Source organism: Musca autumnalis, unplaced genomic scaffold, assembly GCF_047663935.1.
Source record: "Musca autumnalis isolate F117 unplaced genomic scaffold, ASM4766393v1 scaffold_2, whole genome shotgun sequence".
Classification (NCBI taxonomy): Eukaryota; Metazoa; Arthropoda; class Insecta; order Diptera; family Muscidae; genus Musca; species Musca autumnalis.
Genome location: NW_027411755.1, coordinates 199,579,829 through 199,596,298, shown reverse-complemented (window position 1 = coordinate 199,596,298; position 16,470 = coordinate 199,579,829). Strand labels below are relative to the sequence as shown.

The following is a 16,470-nucleotide window of genomic DNA, read 5'->3' as shown; positions in this document are numbered from 1 at the left end:
AATATTCCACCGAAGTGGCTGAAATTTGGTGCTTAGTTTTTTTTTTGGGGTATAAAACTTTCCGCCAGAATTGTTTTGGTATAGGTCCATGCCTTCGTATAGCCTCCATAGAACGGTACCTCCCGATTTCCGGTATTTTGAAGGTTGTGACCTCAATATTCCACTGAAATGGCTGAAATTTGGTATTTAGTCTTCGTTGGGGGTTCAAAATTTTCCATATAAAATTTTTAATATAGGTCCACGACTTCATATAGCCCCATAGAACGGTACCTCCCGATTTTCGGAATTTTTAAGTTTGTGGCCTCTATATTCCACCGAAATGGCTGAAACTTGGTACTAAGTCTTCGTAGAGGGTACAAAACTTTCCATTTGAAATTCGTCGGTATAGGTCCAAGACTTCATGTAGCCCCATAGAATGGTACCTCCCGATTTTCGATATTTTTAAGTTTGTGGGCTCAATATTTTACCGAAATGGCTGAAATTTGGTATTTAGTCTTTGTTGGGGTATAACATTTTCCATATGAAATTTTTCGGTATAGGTCCAAGACTTCATATAGCCCTCATAGAACGGTACCTCCCGATTTTCGGTATTTTGAAGGTTTTGACCTCAATATTCCACAGAAATGGCTGAAATTTGGTATTAAGTCTTCGTTGGGGGTGCATAATTTTCCATATGAAATTTGTCGGTATAGGTACACGACTTCATATAGCCCCCATAGAACGGTACCTCCCGATTTTCGGTATTTTTAAGGTTGTCGCCTCAATATTCCACTGAAATGGCTGAAATTTGGTATTTGTCTTCGTTAAGGATATTCAACTTTCCCTTTTTAAAGTTGTCGGTATAGGTCCACGCCTTCATATAGCCCCCATAGAACGGTACCTCCCGATTTTCGGCATTTTGAAGGTTGTGTGCTCAATATTCCACTGAAATGGCTGGAATTTGGTATTTAGTCTTCGTTGGGGGTACAAAATTTTCCCAATGAAATTTGTCGTTATAGGTCCATGCCTTCATACAGCCCCCATAGGACGGTACCTCCCGATTTTCGGTATTTTGAACGTTATGACCTCAATATTCCACCGAAATGGATGAAATGTGGTATTTAGTCTTCGTTGGGGATATTCAACTTTCCCCTTTTAAATTTGTCGATATACGTCCACGACTTCATATAGCCCCCATAGAACGGTAACTCCAGATTTTTGGAATTTTTAAGTTCATGGCCTCAATATTTCACCGAAATGGCTGAAATTTGGTATTTAGCTTTCGTTGGGGGTACAAAATTTTCCATATGAAATTTGTCGGTATAGGTCCACGACTTCATATTTACCCCCCATAGAACGGTACCTCCCGATTTTCGGTATTTTTAAGGTTGTGTCCTCAATATTCCACTGAAATGGCAGAAATTTGGTATTTAGTCTTCGTTGGGGGTACAAAACTTTCCGCCAGAATTGTTTTGGTATAGGTCCATACCTTCATATAGCCCCCATAGAACGGTACCTCCCGAATTTCGGTATTTTGAAAGTTAGCCACATTGTTTTACCGAAATTGCCAGAATTTAGGCTTCTTCATATTTAGGCTTCTTCATAAACGAAAGGAAACAAATTATTCTAGTTTACTTCAATACAACTCGAGGTGGAGGGTATAATAAGTTCGGCCCGGCCGAACTTAACGCCGTTCTTACTTGTTTATTATACCCTCAGCATTTGTGCTAACGAGGGCAAAATGTGCCTCATTGAAATAATGGTTTTAGACCCCAAGTATGTTTGGATGAAATGTGTTTCCGACAATTTGGAGTCGATTGAGCAATGTCCGTCCGTCTGTCTGTCTGGCTGGCTGAAGCGCACGATAACTCTCGAAGGGATGAATCGATTCGGTTCAAATTTTGGCTTTCGTAATATTTTGCCCAAACTTAGTTTAAGTTCGAAGATGGGCTATATCGGCCCACTCCTTCCGGTACCTCCCACACAAAATTTCGGAAAAGTTCAGTTTAGGGCCATTTCTCGAATCGCTTTGATTTTTGTTTTAGCAACTTGTATGCATTGCCCCCCCATACGACGGTACAAGTTTCATTAGCGGCAAGTCCATACTTCCGGAGAAATTGGCCTGAAAGGTTCAAAAAACCCCTATGACACCGTGAGAGGTGGTTGGAGCGCAAGATAACTCTAGAACGGATCTGCCGATTCGGTCCAACATTTGGCCTTAGTAATATTTTGTCCAAACATAGTTTAAGTTCGAAGATAAGCCATATCGGTCCACTCTTTCAGGTACCTCCCCCACAAAAGTTAAAAAATGTTCGGAAAAATTGTGAGCACGATAACTCTTGATGGGAGTGGTCGAATTGGTCAATACTTTACACATCCTACTATATATCTACCAGATATAGATCAGGTTCAAATATGGACTATATTAGTCCACTCCATCCGGTACCTCCCACACAAAACTTCGGATAAGTTCACTTTAAGACCTGATATCGAATCACTTTGATTTTTGTTGAAGTAGCTTGCATTCGCTGCCTCAATTACGATGGTAATTTTTTTTTCAGGAGCAAGTCCATACTTCTTGAGCAAACAGACCGAAGGGTGTAAAAACCCCCTATGGCACCATATGTTGTGGCTGGAGATCCACTTCCATAATGGTCAATGTCGATCCATTCCTTTTAGTATCTCCTCCGCAAAACTTTTGATCTTTAATCCTAATCAACATTTTTGTCGGTTCAAACGACCACAATTTTTAAAACCCCCTAAATACATACGTTTTTTGGGAAAAAATTGTTTCAATATACACAGGCTGAGGGTATATCTCTGTCGGCAAAGCCGATTGATACTTTTTTACTTGTTTCTAGAATAATTAATATCCGTCTTAAGTTATTTGAAATTTCCTTTCATATATTATAATGATTTTTTTTAGATTTGAAATATATTTAAGTAAAGCTAGCTACTAATATTTGAAAGTACATTCAAATTTTGACTACCGCTTGCTTGTCGTATTTTTGCATATTTCTTCACATTTGTTATTTTTTTTATTAAGTGTGTTCATGCAAATGCCAAAAAGGAAATGCAAATAACGAAAAAGACACACAACCAACATATGATCAAATCCATCATAATGTTGCAACAAGGCAGATAGATGTACGTATGAACAAATTATGCAAGCGTAACCATAAAGCATAACACGAATGTAAGGCAAACCAAACTTCCTTTTCAATTATTCCGCTTGTTATGGAAATAAGCAGAAGAGATGGTTTACACTTTTAAATACAAGGCATATGCATTTCCACATAGGTACATATGTAGGTAAATTTTGGGTGATATTATACTCCATTGTCATTTTTTGCCATCCTCGAATCAAAAAAGCCACAGCGCAAAAGTACAAAAATATATTTTCAAAAAAAAAAAAATCAGTATTAAGCGTAATTATGACAAGGTCAAATTTGTTGGCGAAAGTAAGCCGACTAATATACCCCAATTTCTTTCACACATGGGGCAAATGAAGTCTTTGTAAAAATAATTGAATACAATACAATGCAACGCTAAGCTGTCAACCCTACACGCAGAAATCGATGCTTTCAATATCTGTGTAAGTAAATAAATGACACTATTGACAGGAAATTAAATACGGCATAGAAAAAGCGACAAATTACTTTTTGTTCCATAAACAATATATTGACAAGTCACGGCATAAGAGTATCAACAAAAACTATTATTTCTTAAATGTTTGTCAGTTTCTGGTATAAAAGAGCATATGCGAAGTATGAATAATCAAAAAAAAAAAAATCAAATGAAGCAAAATTTGCAATCCTCCAAAACCTACGGCGACCAACAAAAACGGCTAAATCCACTAGATCCAGTTACAAGATGGACTATGTCGGTACATTCCTTCAGGTGCCTACTTCTCAAAAGTTAAAAAATTTTATACTTTAAGGCCACTTCTCGATCGTGTTCAAATGTTAATAGCGTACAGTTTTTGGATTCCTGACAGCATTATATTTTTTTTCAAAAGGAAAATCAATACTTCCTGTAATATGGGCCCCGAAACGTTGTTCCTTTGTCTAACTAACACCAAAAACAAACGATGCAACCATCCCCAACATTTTTTGTTACCTACGAAAATTATATTTATTTTTAAAATTAGAGATTTGTTCATATGTAGTTCATTTTGGTCAACCACTCCTGCTATTGTTGTTTTTTTTTTTTTTTTTTTTTGTGCAGTTCTAGATTGAGAGCATTTGGGTGTCGACAAAGCCTACATATACTTTTTTACTTGTTTTTATTATTCTTTAACACGACACAAGGCGGCGAGCCCAAAAAATCCTCACTCCGATGAATAAGTGAAATTGTGGCCTGTAGTATTGCACGGGGGCACAGAACAAATTGAAAAAGTTTGCCAACAAAATATAGGCCATTTGTGCATTTCAATAAACATCCTTTTAAGCCATATTGTTTAAGTTGGCACAGAGAATTTGACGGAAGAAAATGCATAAACAGAGTTTTTTTCTTGGCGCATTTTAATATATGCACTAAACAGTGATGTCAATATGATAATGTTTGGCGTTTTTTAGAAGTACGCTAATATCTTCTACTCATTTACTATTCTCTTAGTATATAACATATCATTCGATATTGAACATTCAAACCAGCAGGGGCTGGATTCTTGTTCTATGAAAAAATATTTTTTCCACAACGGACATTTTCCCATTTTGTAAAGCTAACTTTTTTAAAAATTATGGCTTGTTCGAAAGACATGATTCTCACCTTTTATATAAAAAATATGCTGTATATGTCCGTTGTGGAAAAAATAAGTTATGTCCGTTTTAAGTTGAAAATCCAAGAAACCCCGTTTTTCACTACATTTTCCGTTATAAAATCAAAAAACGAAGTGACCCAAAGAAACCAAAGGTATTTTCGTCTTCCATGGTCTCCCACAATACCGAATTTATGCATCAGAACCCCTGCAAATTTTCACTGTAGCACAGTGTAATTGATAGCTTAAATAAAAATTATAGCTTTGTTCCTTTACTTTTTTAATGGTAAGAGTGGTAAAAGAGAAAAGTGTCAAAATGGTTCAAAATTGCTCTCTCATGAATATTTTTACCAGAAAAGTAAAGGAACGGAAAATGGTAGATCTGGCAGCAATGTCAGAAAAAAACATAAAAGATAAATTTTCGTCTTTTATTTCATAGTTTTAAATTTAGTGTTGTCAGTGTTCGACTTTTTCTTCGGTTTTTCGTCCATTTTGTGAAATAATCGTCAAACAAAAGTCGAAAAATCAGTTCTGCCATTTTCTACCTGCAGAAATTTTGCTGGTAGCCTGTGGTAGAAGAGAAAGCCATTATAGCTCTCTCTCCCCTCTCACTCTCTTAAAAATTGCTTCCAGTTTTGCCACTTTTCGGGGTTAAGGAACGCTTTGCAGGTTAAAAATGGTAACAAATGGTTAAAATGGTAACCTCAGGTAAGTAAAGGAACACAGCTTATACTACATCTACTCTACCGATATTTTCCGATCATCTTCCGGTACAAGCCAACATCTCTTTAGATGATTTTGATGTCATTTATAGAATTCCAAGTACAACAACTTCTTTTAAAAACACGAATTGGATAGATTTTAAAAATGATATTTGCAATGCAATTTCGGAGCATGTTCCGCCACGTAATAGGAACTTGTCAAATGTAGAAATTGATGATTACATCGACAATTTTGAATTGACTGTCAATCGTGTTACTTTTTTGCATTCAGAGTAGATCGAATTCACATCTAAAAAATTCAAAACATCAGAAAAGGTGAAAAAGCTTTTAAAAATAAAGTATAGATGGCAAAAAGATTTAAAGACCATTTACGCTCGGACCTTGAACCGGAGGGATCTAAATTATTTGCTGATTTCCAAACAAATCGAGCTAATTTCTGTAATAATAAGGGAGCAAATTAACATCGATCAAGCGAAATCTTTTAATGACCGCCTTAGTAAAATTAAACCAGGACCCTCCACATTTAAAGGGGTATATAAAATCATTGGAAGACCAAACCGATCCACCCTTAAAACAATTTCTGTAAATGGTCAGGAAATCGAAGGATCTGATCAAGAGTTATAACACTTAAAGTGTCATTTCGAATCTGTTTACAATTGCACATCTTCCATCAGGTATGTGGATGATGTTGAGGGTTCAATCGCCAGAACTTTGGAACCAATCTCAGACTCTATTACTACATTCAATAATTGAAATAACATGTTAAACGATATGGATAATTCCATATTTACAAACAAACGCGAAGTTATGGAAGTAGTGCAATCTTTGAATAATAAAAAATCGTCTGGTATCGACAATATTTCAAATTTTTTAATAAAAAAAATTACCTGAACAGGCATTCGAGTTCCTTACTGTAATTTATAATAACTGTTTATGTAATTGTTATTTTCCAAGTCGGTGGAAAGTTTCTAAAATTGTTCCGATTCAGAAACAAAAGGGCAATAAAGACATTAACTCCCTTCTCCCTATATCTTTACTCCAAAATTTAGGAAAGTTATTTGAAACAAGTAAAAAAGTGTCAGTCGGCTTTGCCGACAGAGATATACCCTCAGCCAATGTGAAGCGAAACTTTCACCTCCGGACAGATCGAATGTATTTAAGGTCTCTTCCGAATTTTGTGGCCCTTTTTGGACATTCGAACTTGCCAACAAAAAATGTGGATTAGGAATTAACTGCACTGAGACACAAATGTTGAACTTTTGTAGTGCAGGTACCCTTAGGGAGGACCGATATGGGCCATTTTAGAAGTTAAACTAAATTTTGATAAAATATTAGGAGATTCAAAGTTTGGACCAAATTGGTTGCCCCATTCAAGTGATATCGTCCTAGCATTTTAGTGTCATTTTTTAAATATTGGGGAGAAGTACCGAAAGTTGTGGACCGGTATTGCCCATCAAACTAAATTTGGATATAATATGACGAAGACCAAATGGACCAAATCGGTTGAACAGTTCGTTATAGTGCTCTCTGACCGTCACATATGGTGACATAGGGGTTTTTTTATACCATTCGGGCTGTTTTCTCAAGAAGTATGGACTTGCACCTGAAAAAACTTTTACCGTCGTAATGGAGGTAGCGAATGCAAATCGCTTCAACAAAAATCAAAGTGATTCGAGAGCAGGTCTTAAAGTGAACTTATCCGAAATTTTGTGTGAGAGGTACGAGAAGGAGTAGACAAATATAGTCCATATTCGAACCTGATCTATATCTGGTACATATATTAGGATGTGCAAAGTATAGATTACATCGGTCACTCCCTTCAAGAGTTATCGTGGGCAAAATTTTTCCGAACATTTTTGAAGTTTTGTGGGGATGGTAACTGAAGGAGTGGACCGATATGGCTTATCTTCGAACTTAAACTATATTTGGATAAAATACTGCGAAGGTCAAAGTTTGGACCGAATCGGCGGATCCTTTCGAGAGTTATTGTGAGCTCCAACTACTACACACGGTGTTATTGGGTTTTTTGCATCTTTTAGACAATTTTCTCAGTAAGTATGGACTTGTCCCTAATGAAACATATACCGTCATATGGAAGGCACTGAATACAAGTTGTTACAACAAAAATCAAAGCGATTTGAGAGATGGCCCTAAACTTAACTTTTCTGACATTTTGTGTGGGAGGTACCCGAAGGAGTGGGCCGATTAAGTCCATATTGGAACCTCATCTAAGCCTGGTAGAAATTTTACGATTTGCAAAGTATGGACCAAATCGGTTATTCCCTTCAAGAGTTATCGTGCGCAAAAACTTTCCGAACATTTCCTGTAGGAGTGGACCAATATAACCCATCTTCGAACTTAAACTAAGTTTAGGCAAAATATTACATTTGGTTCGAATCGGTTGATACGTTCGAGAGTTATCGTGCGCACCATCCAGCCAGACAGACAGACGGACGGACATTGCTAAATCGACTCCAAATTGTCTGAAACGTATTTCGTCCAAACATACTTGGGGTCTAAAACCATTATTTTGATGAGGCAAGAATCAAAATTGTCAAAACGATGCAAGAGAAGCTCTTAAATTTCACTTTATCCGAATTTTGTGTGGAAGGTACCCGAAGGGGTGGACCGATATAGTCCATATTCCATATTCGATGTGCAAAGTCTGCACCAATCAGAAACTCTCTGCGAGAATTATCTTGCGGATTTGCCATTTTGGTTGGTGCCGTCAGGATTCTTGGAGCTTTTAGGCCAATATCTCAGGAAGTATGGACTTGCGCAAGAAAAAAAAATTGCATCATCGTAAAGCGAGCCGCAAGGAAAACTTACAGAAAAATTTCAAAACTATCCGAGAGGAGCTCTTAAACTTCACTTTATCCGAATTTTGTGTGGGATGCACCCGAAGGAGTGGACCGAAACAATCCATATTCCAACCTGATACATGACTGGATGAAATAATACGAAAAAAAATTGTACCGTCGTAAAGAGAGCCGCAAGTACAACCTAACAAAAGAAATTTCAAAACCATCCGAGGGGTGCTCTTAAACTTCACTTTATCCGAATTTTATGTGGGATGCACCCGAAGGAGTGGACCGATACAATCCATATTCCAACCTGATACATGACTGGATGAAATAATATGATTTGCAAAGTTTGCACCAATCAGAAACTCCATGAGAGATTTATCTTGCGGATTTGCCATTTTGGTTAGTGTCGTCAGGGTTTCATGCAGCTTTTAGGCCAATATCTCAGGAAGTATGGACTTGCGCAGGAAAAAAAATTGTACCGTCGTAAAGAGAGCCGCAAGTACAACCAAACGAAAGAAGTTTCAAAACGATCAGAGAGGTGCTCTTAAACTTCACTTTATCCGAATTTTGTGTGGGAGGTACTCGAAGAAAATTTTAAAATTTCTTTTGTTTTTGTAACAACTACAAATTGTTGTAAAATAAACATTGTTGTTACAAAAACAAAATAAATTTTAACAACTTTTCAATCGATAAATGTTACCGAATAGGCATACCCTCAAGCAAATCTTGAAAACCTAAGAAAAAAAATTAAAAATGTGACCAGTATGCCTATTCTGTAACCTTTTAACAACTTTACTCATTCTTTATTTTACAACAATTTCATTTGTTTGTTTTGTAGTTGTTACAAAAACAAAAGAAATTTAAACAACATCGATATCGTCACATTTTTAGGTTTTTTTTCTTAGGTTTTCAAGATTTGCTTGAGAACGGTAAGTATTATCGAAATGGGACTGGAGAACATCTTATAGCTTTGAAAATTCTCAACAAGACTGGCTTTCGCAATTTTTTCCTAGGTTGTACCATTTTTGAGAAATATAAGTTAAAGTTGGGAAATTGCAGTCATGACATTGTTTTATAAGGAGACGATACAGTCAGTGAATTGTTCCAAGTTGAACTTCTATATCTCAAAAATGGTAATACCTACGAAAATATCACAAGGTATAATCTTGTAGAGAATTTTCACTGCTACAACATTTTCCTTATTTCCATTTTGATAGGGCTTGCGGTTTCCCAGCAAACTCGTGAAAACCGAAAAAAGTCTAAAAAAGTGAACTTTGACCGCACATTTTTAAGTTTTGTTTGTCTTAGGTTTTCAAGATTTGCTTGAAAACGGTAAGTCCTATCGAAATCGGACTAGAGAAAATCTTATAGCTGTGAAAATTCTCAACAAGATTGGCTTTCGCAATTTTTTCCTAGCTTGTACCATTTTTGAGATATATAAGTTAACATTGGGAAATTGCAGTCATGACATTGTTTTATAAGGAGATGATACAGTCAGCGAATTGTCCCAATTCGAACTTCTTTACCTCAAAAATGGTAAAACCTACGAAAATATCATAAAGTACAATTTTGTAGAGAATTTTCACTGCTACAACATTTTCCTTATTTCCATTTTGATATGGCTTGCGGTTTCCCAGCAAACTCGTGAAAACCGAGAAAACTGTAAAAAAAGTGAGCTTTGACCGCACATTTTTAATTTTTTTTTCTTAGGTTTTCAAGATTTGCTTGAAAACGGTAAGTCTTATCGAAATGGGACTAGAGAAAATCTTATAGCTGTGAAAATTCTCAACAAGATTGGTTTTCGTAATTTTTTCTTAGGTTGTGCAATTTTTTGAGTTATATATGTCAACATTGGGAAATTGCAGTCATGACATTGTTTTATAAGGAGATGATACAGTCAGCGAATTGTTCCAAGTTGAACTTCTATATCTCAAAAATGGTAAAACCTACGAAAATATCATAAAGTACAATTTTGTAGAGAATTTTCACTGCTACAACATTTTCCTTATTTCCATTTTGATAGGGCTTGCGGTTTCCCAGCAAACTCGTGAAAACCGAAAAAAAGTCTAAAAAAGTGAACTTTGACCGCACATTTTTAAGTTTTTTTTCTTAGCTTTTCAAGATTTGCTTGAAAACGGTAAGTCCTATCGAAATCGGACTAGAGAAAATCTTATAGCTGTGAAAATTCTCAACAAGATTGGCTTTCGCAATTTTTTCCTAGCTTGTACCATTTTTGAGATATATAAGTTAACATTGGGAAATTGCAGTCATGACATTGTTTTATAAGGAGATGATACAGTCAGCGAATTGTCCCAATTCGAACTTCTTTATCTCAAAAATGGTAAAACCTACGAAAATATCATAAAGTACAATTTTGTAGAGAATTTTCACTGCTACAACATTTTCCTTATTTCCATTTTGATATGGCTTGCGGTTTCCCAGCAAACTCGTGAAAACCGAGAAAACTGTAAAAAAAGTGAGCTTTGACCGCACATTTTTAAGTTTTTTTTTTTCTTAGGTTTTCAAGATTTGCTTGAGAACGGTAAGTCTTATCGAAATGGGACTAGAGAAAATCTTATAGCTGTGAAAATTCTCAACAAGATTTGCTTTCGCAATTTTTTCCTAGGTTGTACCATTTTTGAGATATATAAGTTAACATTGGGAAATTGCAGTCATGACATTGTTTTATAAGGAGACGATACAGTGAATTGTTCCAAGTTGAACTTCTATATCTCAAAAATGGTAAAACCTACGAAAATATCATAAAGTGCAATCTTGTAGAGAATTGTTACTGCTACAACATTTTCCTTATCTCCATTTTGATAGAGCTAGCGGTTTCTCAGCAAACTCGTGAAAACCTAAAAAAAAAACTCTAAAAAAAGTGAACTTTGACCGAGATTTATTTTTTGATTTTTCTCATCTGTGAACCTTGAAGCTTCAGAATCCGCAAAAACTTCCCATGTGTAAGCTCCTTTCATTTAAAGCTGGTTCAAGAGCACCGTGTAAATATAAAATAAAAACTAGTAAGAACGGCCTGGCCGAACTTGTTATACCCTCCACCACGAGTTGTATTGAAGTAAAATGGAACAATTAATTTCCTTTCGTTTATGAAGAAGATAAAATACCAATTTCAGTCATTTCTGTGAGATATTGACGTCACAACCTCCACAATTACGAAAATCAGGAGGTATTGTTCTAGGAGGCTATATCGAAACGTGCACCTATACCAACGAATTTCAGTCGGAAATGGGGCTATATAAAGGTGTGGACGTAGACCAACAAATTTCAAGTGGAACTATTTATATCCTCAACGAAGACTAATTAACAAATTTCAACCGTTTTGGTGGGATAATGAAGCTAAAACCTTCAAAATACCGAATATCGGGAGGTTCCGTTCTATGGGGGCTATATGAAGGCGTGAACCTATACCACCAAATTTCAGGTGGAAAGTTCTATACACCCAACGATAACTAAATACCAAATTGCAGCCATTTTGGTGGGATAATGAAGCTAAAACCTTCAAAATACCGAATATCGGGAGGTACGGTTCTATGGGGGCTATATGAAGGCGTGAACCTATACCAACAAATTTCAGGTGGAAAGTTCTATACACCCAACGATAACTAAATACCAAATTTCAGCCATTTTGGTAGGATAATGAAGCTAAAACCTTCAAAATACCGAAAATCGGGAGGTACCGTTCTATGGGGGCTATATCAAAACGTGGACCAATATATCCCATTTTCAATACCAACCATCCTGCAAGTAATAAAAACTTCTGTACCAAATATTGACTCTCTATCTTTAAAATTGCGAGCTGTATCTTGATTTGAACAGACAGACGGACGGACGGACAGACGGACATGATTAAATCGACATAGAATTTTATGCTGATCAAAAATATATATACTTTATAGGGTCTCCCACGAATATTTCGATGTGTTACAAACGGAATGACAAATTTAATTATACCCTCCATATGGTGAAGGGTATATAAAATAAACTCAAATTTACACATCACTATTTTTGGCGTTTTTTTATTATAACATTTGCCATTAGAACCCCTTAACAAAATTTGACAACACTGGCATTGACAAGCCTTTGTGAATTGTACATCTGGTGGGTAGTTACCCCACCCTTATTTTACACTAAAAAAATATGAAAAAAAACAAACTCAAAAAAATGGAAACTACGAAACAAACGATAAAAACAAACCCCAACAAGAGAAGGGTGGTGGGTGGTTGTTTAATTCGTGGCAAAGGCGGAAAGTGGAACAAACAAATTTTGCAGGACGAAAACAAAAAAAAAACACGTAAACTGGTGCGATGACAGTTCTGTGAAGTTGCTTCGTTTCTACAACGATAACAACAACAGCCACAAAATGCTCATCAAATATACAAAATTTTCAAGAAAATCAATACCAAACTCCATTTTTTCTGTAACTCCACAATACTCAAATGTAGGTTTTTTTATGTAACAAACAAATTATATCACAAATACTTCTCAAAAGGATATACATATGTACGTAGATACAAGTTTATGCAACTTACCATTTTCTCAAAATCCTGATTTATATCACCATTAACTATTCCATCTGTTGTAGTTGTTGATGAGTTTTGCTGTTCCATGTTTGTTTTTATTGTGGATTTTATTGATTGATCCTTTGATATTGTTTGTTGTCCTTTTGTTGAGGCAATGTCATTTGTTTGCTGTTGTTGGTCATTTTGCACTATTGAGGCAGAAGAATTATGATTTCCTTCCAGCTTCTCGGTATTGTTAGTTTTATTTTTTCCTTCTACGGCAGCCGTTTTGTTGGAATATTTAAAATTTTTACGCAAGGATAATGACCGTTCCAATGTTGCATCCGTCGAAGGTTTCTGTGTGATTAAAGCAAGTTTATGCCGTATTGTTTGAAAACGACCACCGGTTATGTTAGCGTTTGCCGTGCTTGTGTTGTTGTGGGTGTTTTGATGATTGCATTCCACCCCTGCTGCCACCTCCGCTGTCGATGGCAATGAAGTTTCACTTGCCACAGGTTCCATAATGAGCGTTGTAGCTAAATTGGATTTATTAGCAGGCATGCGCATAAAGGCATCACCAACAGCAGCAATGTTACGGCAATAGTTACAGTTTGTGTTGTCGCTGTTGTTACCGTTCAAATGGAACGTACTCTTCTTATTGCCACTACTATTGCTGCTCCTGCTGTTGTTGGTCCAAATTGTTGCCAATGGATATGGAATTTTAGTTTTAGTTGTTGAGTGTAGGGCCAACGAGGATAATGGTCTACGAGGTGAAACGTAAGTCGGTGTTGTTGTCGCTGATTGCAATACAGTTGCGGGTCTTGTTGCAACTTTAGTTGGGGTTCCGAATACGTTTCGATTTCGATATGGATAATATTCTTCAATAATTGAATCAACTGAAATGAGGGTCTCTTTGCTGCTACCACGACTAATGTTAGCCTCCTGGTTCTCTTCCAGCTGTGAACTTTTGAACACCACAGTTCGATGGTCTATTTGGGGATATGACGTTGTATATACAGCTGCTGCTGATGACGATGATGACATCATATTGAAGAATAATTTAGTAACTGAAAAGAAAAACAGAAAAAAATATGAAATAAATAAAAGGTGAAGGATGGACCAGATGGTAAAATTGAATTTTGACCTTGAGTAAACGATAAAATTGTTGTAATTGGAAATAATTGATTGTCATGGTGTGTCGTAGCTAGGTTCTGACCTTAATTTTTGAAATTATGCATGACAAACCTGCAACCAATATGAAGGTCGACTCATTAAATATCAGAAGGTCTTTTCTTACAACACCAGAAGGTTGTCTCATGGACTAACAGAGGGTTTCTTCATAATACAAAAGGGTTCTCATAGAAGACTCGTCTCTTAATTTATGTTATATATCAGTTGTATGTACCTTATTTTTATATTTTATTTTTTTATATTTTATATTTTATATTTTATATTTTATATTTTATATATTATATTTTATATATTATATATTATATTTTATATATTATATATTATATATTATATATTATATATTATATTTTATGTTTTATGTTTTATGTTTTATATTTTATATTTTATATTTTATATTTTATATTTTATATTTTATATTTTATATTTTATATTTTATATTTTTTATTTTATTATTTTATTATTTTATATTTTATATTTTATATTTTATATTTTATATTTTATATTTTATATTTTATATTTTATATTTTATATTTTATATTTTATATTTTATATTTTATATTTTATATTTTATATTTTATATTTTATATTTTATATTTTATATTTTATATTTTATATTTTATATTTTATATTTTATATTTTATATTTTATATTTTATATTTTATATTTTATATTTTATATTTTATATTTTATATTTTATATTTTATATTTTATATTTTATATTTTATATTTTATATTTTATATTTTATATTTTATATTTTATATTTTATATTTTATATTTTATATTTTATATTTTATATTTTATATTTTATATTTTATATTTTATATTTTATATTTTATATTTTATATTTTATATTTTATATTTTATATTTTATATTTTATATTTTATATTTTATATTTTATATTTTATATTTTATATTTTATATTTTATATTTTATATTTTATATTTTATATTTTATATTTTATATTTTATATTTTATATTTTATATTTTATATTTTATATTTTATATTTTATATTTTATATTTTATATTTTATATTTTATATTTTATATTTTATATTTTATATTTTATATTTTATATTTTATATTTTATATTTTATATTTTATATTTTATATTTTATATTTTATATTTTATATTTTATATTTTATATTTTATATTTTATATTTTATATTTTATATTTTATATTTTATATTTTATATTTTATATTTTATATTTTATATTTTATATTTTATATTTTATATTTTATATTTTATATTTTATATTTTATATTTTATATTTTATATTTTATATTTTATATTTTATATTTTATATTTTATATTTTATATTTTATATTTTATATTTTATATTTTATATTTTATATTTTATATTTTATATTTTATATTTTATATTTTATATTTTATATTTTATATTTTATATTTTATATTTTATATTTTATATTTTATATTTTATATTTTATATTTTATATTTTATATTTTATATTTTATATTTTATATTTTATATTTTATATTTTATATTTTATATTTTATATTTTATATTTTATATTTTATATTTTATATTTTATATTTTATATTTTATATTTTATATTTTATATTTTATATTTTATATTTTATATTTTATATTTTATATTTTATATTTTATATTTTATATTTTATATTTTATATTTTATATTTTATATTTTATATTTTATATTTTATATTTTATATTTTATATTTTATATTTTATATTTTATATTTTATATTTTATATTTTATATTTTATATTTTATATTTTATATTTTATATTTTATATTTTATATTTTATATTTTATATTTTATATTTTATATTTTATATTTTATATTTTATATTTTATATTTTATATTTTATATTTTATATTTTATATTTTATATTTTATATTTTATATTTTATATTTTATATTTTATATTTTATATTTTATATTTTATATTTTATATTTTATATTTTATATTTTATATTTTATATTTTATATTTTATATTTTATATTTTATATTTTATATTTTATATTTTATATTTTATATTTTATATTTTATATTTTATATTTTATATTTTATATTTTATATTTTATATTTTATATTTTATATTTTATATTTTATATTTTATATTTTATATTTTATATTTTATATTTTATATTTTATATTTTATATTTTATATTTTATATTTTATATTTTATATTTTATATTTTATATTTTATATTTTATATTTTATATTTTATATTTTATATTTTATATTTTATATTTTATATTTTATATTTTATATTTTATATTTTATATTTTATATTTTATATTTTATATTTTATATTTTATATTTTATATTTTATATTTTATATTTTATATTTTATATTTTATATTTTATATTTTATATTTTATATTTTATATTTTATATTTTATATTTTATATTTTATATTTTATATTTTATATTTTATATTTTATATTTTATATTTTATATTTTATATTTTATATTTTATATTTTATATTTTATATT

The 16,470-nt window shown here is 31.2% G+C and overlaps 1 protein-coding gene across 5 annotated transcripts in view; it reads right to left on the bottom strand.

Annotated features, from left to right (window-relative positions):
- qtc (GRIP domain-containing protein quick-to-court) overlaps window positions 1–16,470 on the bottom strand; it is a 171,888-nt gene that overhangs the window by 76,147 nt on the left and 79,271 nt on the right. For all 5 annotated transcript variants that reach the window (XM_073970591.1, XM_073970590.1, XM_073970593.1 and 2 more), the window contains one exon: window positions 12,818–13,854. In XM_073970591.1, the coding sequence (XP_073826692.1) occupies window positions 12,818–13,834 (1,017 nt within the window). In that variant the 5' untranslated portion in view covers window positions 13,835–13,854. The remainder of the gene's footprint in view (window positions 1–12,817; window positions 13,855–16,470) is intronic.